The sequence below is a fragment of the Centropristis striata genome, chromosome 16, assembly GCF_030273125.1.
Source record: "Centropristis striata isolate RG_2023a ecotype Rhode Island chromosome 16, C.striata_1.0, whole genome shotgun sequence".
Taxonomy (NCBI): Eukaryota; Metazoa; Chordata; class Actinopteri; order Perciformes; family Serranidae; genus Centropristis; species Centropristis striata.
In genome coordinates this window covers 24,827,948-24,838,097 of record NC_081532.1, presented here as the reverse complement: position 1 = coordinate 24,838,097, position 10,150 = coordinate 24,827,948, and the positions used below count along the sequence as shown (strand labels likewise).

General features: G+C 35.9%; 1 protein-coding gene across 1 annotated transcript in view; it reads right to left on the bottom strand.

The window, feature by feature from the left end:
• The window catches only part of LOC131987963 (mitogen-activated protein kinase kinase kinase 7-like), a 24,260-nt gene extending 15,812 nt beyond the window's left edge, over positions 1–8,448 (bottom strand). Inside the window, exons 1-5 of the mRNA XM_059352915.1 lie at positions 8,239–8,448; positions 6,150–6,260; positions 4,560–4,625; positions 3,108–3,153; positions 1,888–2,026 (exon numbers count right to left, since the gene is read on the bottom strand). Coding sequence (XP_059208898.1) covers positions 1,888–2,026; positions 3,108–3,153; positions 4,560–4,625; positions 6,150–6,260; positions 8,239–8,304 — 428 coding nt within the window. The 5' untranslated portion in view covers positions 8,305–8,448. The remainder of the gene's footprint in view (positions 1–1,887; positions 2,027–3,107; positions 3,154–4,559; positions 4,626–6,149; positions 6,261–8,238) is intronic.
• Positions 8,449–10,150: the final 1,702 nt, after the last annotated feature.

Here is a 10,150-nt window from a genome sequence, read left to right as displayed (position 1 = left end):
TGAAATTATCTGTCCATGCAGCAAGATATTTTCCCTCAGATTTAGTGTTTTTATCTTGTTTTTAGACACACCTTTTTTGCAGATTGGACAGAAATAAAGTTTAAACTGAGGATAGCGAAATGAAAAGTCGGCAAAGATATTACAATTCATCATCTGGGGACAATGAATGTGTGTCATGGCAATCCATCCTGTAGTTGTTGAGGTATTTCAGTCCAGCCCAAAGTGATGGACGGACAGACGGACCAACCAACAGTACAACATTGCCATCCCAAGAGCCATGTCACTTATATGGCTAAAAGAAAGCATATAACTGCAAAATAACGATAATATTTTGTAAATGTTGTTAAGGGCGTTATTTTTGGTCACTGAACAAACTCGAGAGTTAATCACCTCTTACTTAAATTTAAAAAATGGAGGATAAATTCAACACTAAAAGTATGAATTTAATTTACAGTTGAAGAGACCAGAAATGTCATGTGCATAGCTGTCAGCAAGGTTATTATAGTTAACGAAAACTAACAAAATAACAAAAAAATAGAATTGAAAAAACAGTTAACTGAAATAAAAAATAAAAACGAGATATTTAAAAAAAAAAAAAAAAAAGATAACTACCGGTAACTGAAACTGTGTTTTGTGGTTACAAAACTAACTAAAACTAACTAAAATGATAGTGAAAATGTCCTTCGTTTTCCTCTTTGTCAACTTTTTTCATACGTAAACCTTTTTGGTTGATATGAAATCTATTTCATCTATCTGGTTTTATGACTTAATAAATTAATTGGGGCTGAGATGGATCAGACAAAGGAAATAAAGACAACATTTATTGTGACTTTTTTTAATCTGGCACCCAACAAATACCCCATTACAAAACAACTAAAACTAACACTAAAACTAATAAAAACTAAACTAAAACTAAGCATTTTCCAAAAAATAAAAACAAATTAAAACTAGCAAACTCACTCTAAAAACGAATTAAAACTAAATGAACTTGAAAACAAAAAAATCACAACAAAACTAATGAAAAATCCAAAACTACTATAACCTCGGCTGTCAGTGGGCATTTCCATACAGTGATCTGATCAACATGCCTCTGGCTGTGGTAACCCAACAACATGTACAGGCAGCTGTTTAACAAACCAGAATGAATCCCTTCTGTACAGAATGAGCAGATAATGGCTTGTGCACAGCTAGAAGCTCATTTAGCCTTCAGGGTTCTGTGTCAGAGCAGTAACACAACAGCATTATACTGTCAGTAAACAGTTATTAATGTGTGGTGCACTGCAAAAAAGCCAACTTGTATTTTTTGGCCTAAAACAGTTATTTAATTTGGTAAAACTTGGAAATATAAATTACTGACATTTAGGGCAATAATGTAAGTTAGCACAACAAAGGAAGCCAGTTGTCTGCTCAAAAACAAGTTGGTGAGTTGTTGTTGTTACTTATATCTTTAAGTTGGGGTTCACAACAAGGGACAATAGTTCTGCTAACTCTTATTTCTTTGTTGTGAAATTCGGTCATTAGCGAAAGCTAGCGGCTAACTGACGCTAGCGGCTAACTGTAGCCATTAGCGTATCAATGCTAACTCAAAATTGTGGTCACAACATTAGCTGACATTTCATAGCGGCGTTACAGTCGTGCCAGAGAAATTCAGAGTTGAGCAAACTCTAAAACAAAACTTAAAATATTTAGTTTAATTGTCCAACTTAAAATTGTAACGAAGTTTGTTGCCTTGAAATTTTGAGTTCACCCAACTTTTCCTTTTTTGCAGTGTGTTATTAGTGCAGTCACACATAATTACAAATTATCTTTATTTTGAGTTTCTTGTGACTTTTTGACTTTGTGAACGTCACCATGTTTTCTGAGGCGTCGGACAATAATGACACTTACTTTGGTGGTTTCAAGTCCCGGTGAATTAAGGCCTTTGGCTTCATAGAATGCAGATAAGCAACTCCCTGAGCACACTGCAGACACCAGCTCATGGCGTGGGCTGCAGTGTAATGGGGCTGTGGGTCTGTGCTGTGCAGGACTTTGATAAAGTAACAAGCAAAAAGAAAAGCAAAGAATGTGATAAGCATGTTAACACAAACATGAGGCGCTATCATTTTACAGCCAAACTTAAATCCACTTTGGAACTCAGTCACAGTTTACTAAATCTGTGTATCATTCGTTCTTTCCATTTTCAATTGGCAATCAAAAATTAAATAATGAAAAAATTGACTGGTTATTTTGTTATTAGTTTTTTATTATAACACAAAAAAAAATAAAAAAGCTTGTTTTCTCATATTTCAATATTAGGCTCAGATCAAAAATACAAAATGGAAAAATGGGCACCAGGACTGCATTTGATTTTAATATTTAATTGGTTGGGTTTACATGACCCGGAAGTTTGTAATGTATTATTTTACTGTACAGTCTATATTCTAAAAAAAATCCACAGTGAACAGTTCTGTGAATATCATGCTCTTAACCTACTACCATATTTATCTGGTATTTGGGCGTGGCCGTGTTTTTCTATTTTGTATTTTTGACCTGAGCCTAATATTGAAATATGAAAAAACAAGCATTTGGTAAATTTTTGTGTTATAATAAAAAAATAAAAATAAACTAACCAGTCAATTTTTCATTATTTGATTTTTGATTGCCAATTGAAAATGGAAAGAACGAATGATACACGGATTTTTAATAGTTTTTTCGTGGGTTGTTTTTAGTTGCAGTTTTGTCAAAAAATGGGCTGAGCAGTTGTTGCTTGTATTGCCAATAAAATAAAATAAAATAAAAAATTAAACTGTGATTGAAAAATTCCTTTCACAATCATTCCTAAGTAGTGTTTTTGATCATTATACAAGTCTAATAATTTATTTAACACATACACAATCATACACAGCACAACACATAGTGAAATTATTATTTTTTTAAGCTTCAGAAGCAACTATCAAGTGTAAAAAAAAAAAGTAGAATTAAAATTAATTAAGAAAAATATATATTTTCCAAAAAAAACCAACATATAAAAAAACAAAACAAATAACAAACAATATTACATACTACAACCTGCAATGTTTTCAGTCAATATAAATTCACTAAAATATTTCACAGACATAATGACTTACGGTTATATAAAGATCCACATTCTGCGTACTCCATGACCAGACACACCTGAGAACACAAACCAGAGTCAGCATGGGTCAACTGTAGCTTAGCTACATTTACTGTACCAACACCTGCAACTACCTGTCAACCTGTAGATGTTAAAAAGAAGATGAACCTAACACGAGATTTCCCACAAAATAACAATTACGTAATAACTATTACGTTTGTGGGTTAGGGTAAGTGAAAATCTTCAACTTTCAATATTGTAATAAGTACCCAAAATGGGAACTTGCTCTGCTATCACAAAACGGACCCCCTTATTGCCTAATATGCAAAGAAACAAATCTGTTTAAATGACAAAATAATTTTGTGAGCTGAAAATGAATGACAATGCTGCTTGCATGCGTACGTGCGTCCGTCGTGTGATAGTGGAGCAAACCTTATAGTTATTACATTTGTGGGAAATACGTTTGTAGTAGGCAGTGGCTATTAAATTTGTGGAAAATGTATTACGTTTGTGGGATTATTGCATTAAAAGCTGCAGATTTTTATTACGTTTGTGGTCTAGTACGTTTGTGGGCGTTATTCCTTTTGTGTGCATTACATTCAGCTACCACATGTGGTTCATAGCAAACGACTGAAGTCCCTCTCTAGTTCTAACTTTGCCAGCCAGTGAGGTGAGGCCTGATGGCTCAGTGAAGGAGACACACTGCAGTAGCGGAACATATTTATGGGAAAAAATAAACAAAAACTGTTCTAAATTGGGACCGTTTGTGGACGGCTCAGAAACTAATCTAATCTAAAACCCTGGTGACCAGCTGTGAGCTTCATTTAAGAAATTGTGACTGCCACACACCCCATAAGAGACTGATGTGTTTATCAATACACACACTGTTAATGTCATGTGCTGTGTTCCAATCCCCATACTTCCAGTACTAACTATACTTAGCTTGAGTACGCAGGGTGTTCCGATTCTGATCGCGGCGAAAAGAAGTGAACCTAAAGGACCCGGATGTTGCCCTCATGACGGTCAAAATGCTGAGTGTGGAACGATGTACACTATACGCACTCAACGGCCGCCATCTTGTCTACGTAGCGGAAGAGGCGGAGCCAGGCAGAGCCGCTCAGCTCGAAAAACATGTTTGTCATGGCGGCCGAAACAACAGCGGAGCGGTAGGTAACGTTGCTGACGACGCCGGCACATTCTCCACATTTGCTGCGTTAATGGAGCCATATTGCCGGATTGTAGAAGTAAAGATTAAACAACACAAAGGGTCATTTTTTCACCGTTCAAAGCCGGAAGTTTTTCGTGGGTGACGAGCCGCGGCGGCTGTCGCCAGCGTAATTTCCGGTAAGTTCACCACAGAGTATTAGATTTGGAGTAAAACTTAGTAAGTGCGGATAGTGTACTGCGTTTAAGTGTACTCATGGAAGTAGGGGATTGGAACACAGCAATGGTGTTGAATACTTACTGGATTGTCACAGGAGCCATACAGCTTAACAATGTTGGGGTGACTGACCCGGGAGAGCTGGCGGAGCTGTGCAAAAAAACAAAACAAACATATAATCATGAATATATTAATCTGTGTGTAAGTGCATTACATCAGAGTCTGCATATATTCAGATTCAATCTCATCAGTCCAGAGCAAAGTTTTAATAGTTTTGGATTTTTCATTAGTTTTAGTTCTAATTTCATTGTGATTTTTTGTTTTCAAATCCAGTTAGTTTTAATTCATTTTTAGAGTGAGTTTGCTAGTTTTAATTTGGTTTTTTTTTTTTTTGGAAAGTGCTTAGTTTTAGTTTAATTTTATTATTTTTAGTTTTTTTGTAATGGGGTATTTGTTGGGTGCCAGATTAAAAAAAGTCACAATAAATGTTCCTTTATTTCCTTTGTCTGATCCATCTCAGCCCCAAAAAGTTTATTGAGTCATAAAACCAGATAGATGAAATAGATTTCATATCAACCACAAAGGTTTACGTATGAAAAAAGTTGACAAAAACGAAAACGAAGGACATTTTCACTATAATTTTAGTTAGTTTTAGTTAGTTTTGCAACCACAAAATACAGTTTCAGTTATTTATCGTTTTTTTTAAAAACTCTCGTTTTTATTTTTATTTCAGTTAAGGAAAATGTTTTTTCAATTCTAGTTTTCATTATTTCGCTAGTTTTCGTTAACTATAATAACCTTGGTCCAGAGCACCTCCTATGACTATGTAATACATTCTATGTATAATAATGTTATGTAATAATGTAATATGGGAAAATATTTGTTTAAGAAAACATTTTTTTAGGTACATTTTTGTAGCATCATGCTTGGGCTAAATTGGTGCAAATTCCACAAAGGGCCCTTTCATAGATAGATGGATGGATGGATAGATGATAGATGGATGGAGGATAGATGGATAGATGATAGATGGATGGATGGATAGATGGATGGATGGAGGATAGATAGATGATAGATGGATGGATGATAGATGGATAGGTGGATGGATGGATGGATAGATGATAGATGGATAGATGGATGGATGGATGGATGGATGGATGGATGGATGGAGGATAGATGGATAGATGATAGATGGATGGAGGATAGATGATAGATGATAGATGGATGGATGGATGGATGGAGGATAGATGGATAGATGGATAGATGATAGATGGATGGAGGATAGATGATAGATGGATAGATGATAGATAGATAGATAGATAGATAGATAGATAGAGTATGTTAAAATTAAAATAAAAAATTAAAATAAAATAAAGTATGTTTAGTTGTAACGAATGTCAAATTTTGTAACAACACGACTAATCAAATCAAATAATAATAAACAACAACTTTATGTTAATGTTTGAGATGATTATAGTTATTATTCCAGGTCCAAACAGTGCCTGTTAATGGCTCCACCTGAAACCCAGCAGGTTGACTTATTATTGCTATATATTGCTTCAACCAATTAGGCTTCTGTACTTGTCAAGAGGTTCAGAGAGCACCACTATCTCCAATAACTGATAATGTTGGAATAGTGTGTGCTGAGAGCAGAGCAGCTGAAGGTGTTGACAGTACCTCAACCAGGAAGGCATTCCTCTCATTCTCACTCTCAATGGTCTTGATGGCTACATCTTTTCCTTTCCATATGGCCTTGAAGACAACTCCAAATGTCCCTCTGCCGACAGCCTGGAGGAAGAAAACATACACAATGCACAGAGTAGTGTAGGTAAAATAAGACATAGCACTCTTAACATCCACAGCACTTTTAATGCTCCCTCTTCTTCTGTCTTATGCTCCCTATACATCAGAAGACTTTGTAAAGATTTGGAAAAGATTCCTGGAAAACTATCAGCTCACATCTGCTCACATCTAAAGACAAGTGTTTAGAGTTTTTAGTCTCACATTGAGATTTTAGACGGACTGTGAATCTTTCAGGGTCACTATTTACAAGACTACAACTAGATTCTTTTCGCAGTTTTTTTCCTACCATGCAATATTTTTCCCATCATGCTCTTAGTAAAAACTTACTAAATGTAGGAGAAGCAGCTTTTGGCTCCAGCTGCTCTAGTGTGTGCAGTGGTTTGTGTTGAAAAAAAAAGAGCAGAAGATACTGTATTTATACTGTTATACTGTAAAATAGGGGTGCACCGATTGCAATTTTCTGGCCGATCACCGATTTTTAAAAAGCCTGACCTGCCGATTCCAATTTTGACCGATACCGATTTTTTTATAACTCACAGCATACACCTTCAATGTTTGAATCTTATCATATTGAAAAACAATAACACAGCAGTATTTTTCTTTAACAAATAAAGGAAATCACAATGTCTCAGGTAGTTAATAAAATATTGAACTTAAAATAAATAGCACCCCTACTGTAAAATAGTCAACTTTTCATGTAATAAAAACAAAAACCCCTTTTCAGCTTTGTGAGGGTCATTTTGTGGCATCTTCTCCTCTTTTTTTTGTTGTTTTCAACACAAACCACTGCACACACTGGAGCAGCTGCAAGTTTTTAAACTTAAAATGCATGGTAGGTAAAAAAAAATGCTAAAGGAAATTTAGTTGTAGTCTTGTAAATAGTTACCCTGAAAGATTTACAGTCTTGTAGAATCTCAGTGTGAGACTAAAAACTCTAAACACTTGTCTTTAGCTTTTGTCTCCAGCTGCTCTAGTGTGTGCAGTGGTTTGTGCTGAAATAAACAACAACAACAACAACAAAAAGAAGAGAAGACGCCACAAAATGCCCCCTCACAAAGCTGAAAAGGGTTTCTGTTTTTCTGACATGAAAAGTTGACTATTTTACAGTATAAATACAGTATATTCTCTTATTTTTGTTGTTTTTTTCCAACACAAACCACTGCACACACTAGAGCAGCTGGAGACAAAAGCTGCTTCTCCTCCATTCTGTAAGTTTTTACTAAGAGCATGATGAGGAAAAAACTGCTAAAAGAATCTAGTTGTAGTCTTGTAAATAGTGACCCTGAAAGATTCACAGTCTTTGTAGAATCTCAGTGTGAGACTAAAAACTCTAAACACTTGTCTTTAGATGTGAGCATGTGTGAACTGATAGTTTTCCAGGTAGTGATGTGCCAATAAAGCCTCATGGACCATTTTCTTTATATTTTGACCCCACTAGATGGCACTCTTGATATTTAATTAAAAAAATGGTTTTTGTGTGTTTTCAGTCCTTTGTTGAACAGAGATGTCCATCTAGTGGGCTCAGAAAATAAAGAAAATGGTTCATGAGGCTTCGTTGGCACATCACGACTTCCTCTAGAAGTCTTTCCAAATCTTTTCAAAGTCTTCTGGTGTATAGGTAGCATTAGAGCTGGACTGAATATTAGCCTACTATACAGATTCACTTTCACAAGTGGCTAGTTAGTTTTACCAGTGCTCACTTCACTAGTCTGCCCTTTAAAACCTGAGGCCCTGCTTTGGATGAGAATATAATTGAGGTTATTTAATAGCTGATGCTGTCACGTTTCATGTAAAATACAGACTCCAACTGTCATTGTGTTCCACTAGAAAGCAGAGTAAAGAACAGTAGCATGTTGTTCTGCTGCTCATGAACACAACACGTCCTCGTCCTGTCCCTCAGCAGCCAGCCAGGCTAATATTAATGTCCTCTCTGTGTGCAGCTGTTGTTGCTCAGTAAGTTTACCGCTTCAACTTGGATGTCTTCGTACTGGATGTCTTCAAACAGACAGCCAGCCGGAGTCTCCACCATGGCAGCAGAGCGGGGACACTGCTCGGCCCGATGGACGGTCCTGGACGGGGATCCGGAGCTGATCTGGAGCTAATCGAGACAAAACGATCCGCCGAGCTGTTTGTTGGCTCCTGTTGCTGTGAAGTCAGGAAGTGGACACCAGGCTGCTTCCTCCTCTAACATCTGTGGGCTGGTGGCTCTTGAACGTCTCACCGCACCGAGGAGAGAAAAGAGTAACGGAGCGTTTCTGAGCCGTTTAACCGGGACATGACGGACTGAAGATAGCAAAAACATGGCGTCTAGGTCCGTGTCTGTCGGTGTCAAGTCTTTCTGTTCCTGAATTAACAAAAAAACACTGTACATGGCGTTTTCATACAAGTCCTGATGAGACGCGCTCTTGAATGTAGCTTAGCAGCTTTTATTAGTGCGTGTACGAGAGCCTCCACTAGGGGCACCACACAATGTTTCCATAGCTGACACACACACACACACACACACACACACAAACACGGTTATAATAGTTTTGGATTTTTCATTACTTTTAGTTTTAATTTCGTTGTCAGTTTTTGTTTTCAAATTCAGTTAATTTTAGTGAGTTTTTAGAGTGACTTTGCTAATTTTTTGGTTAATTGTTTTTTGGTTTTTTTTTGGAAAAAATGCTTAGTTTGTGTTGTTTTGTAATGGGGTATTTGTTGGGTGCCAGATTTAAAAAAGTCACAATAAACGTTTCCTTTATTTCCTTTGTCTGATCCATCTCAGCCCCAATAAGTTTATTAAGTCATAAAACCAAATAGATGAAATAGATTTCATATCAACCAAAAAAGTTTACGTATGAAAAAAGTTGACAAAGACGAAAACGAAGGGCATTTTCACTATAATTTTAGTTAGTTTTAGTTAGTTTTGTAACCACACAAGACAGTTTCAGCTAGTTATCGTTTTTTTAAAACTCTCATTTTCATTTTTATTTCAGTTAACGAAAAAAAAAATTCAATTCTAGTTTTCGTTTTTTCGCTAGTTAACTATAATAACCTTGCTGGCAACTGCACCAGCAGGTAGAGAGTTTGTAAATCACTTGATGTAAATCCCTGTGTGAAGAAAGTAACTAACTAATTATGCATCAAACTTCTTTGCAGATCCTAAATAAAAACTGTAGGACTGTTCAATCTTTCAACCGTTATTTTTGGTCTTTAGGAACCGTTTGGAATGTTTTCATTATCATTTTTTGAAAAAAAAACCTCGTTTTTATTTTTATTTCAGTTAACGAAAATGTTTTTTCAATTCTAGTTTTCGTAATTTTTGTTAGTTTTTGTTAACTATAATAACATTCACACACACACACACACACACACACACACACACACACACACACACACACACACACACACACACACACACAGAGGACTTGACTAGTATATCGAATATACTAATAATATTCTTACAGTATCTTCTGAAAGTTATCTGATTCAATTCAAACCTTCTTCTTGAATTTTAAAAAACAATTGGATTTGACCAAGAAAAACCATGTGGTCAGATAAACTTTTTCCTGACATTGGTGACGTAAAGTCAGCTTGACATTGTTGGTTATTAAACAATATTAAATGATGCCAGGAGAACACCTTGGACAGACAGAATGAGCATTTTTGCTTTATTTATTAGCATGTGAGTTAAGTGTCAGTTTACAGTGAAAAGGCCACAAGCTGTACACAGACACAGTTTGAAATCGGCAGCCTTGAAGACAGATAAATGGAGCAATATCTATACACCTGATACAAAATGGAACCAGTGAATTTATGTTCAAATTCAAACCCAGGATATCATACCCATACATTGTTAAAATAAACAGTAACACAAAAACTGTGTGCCCTTT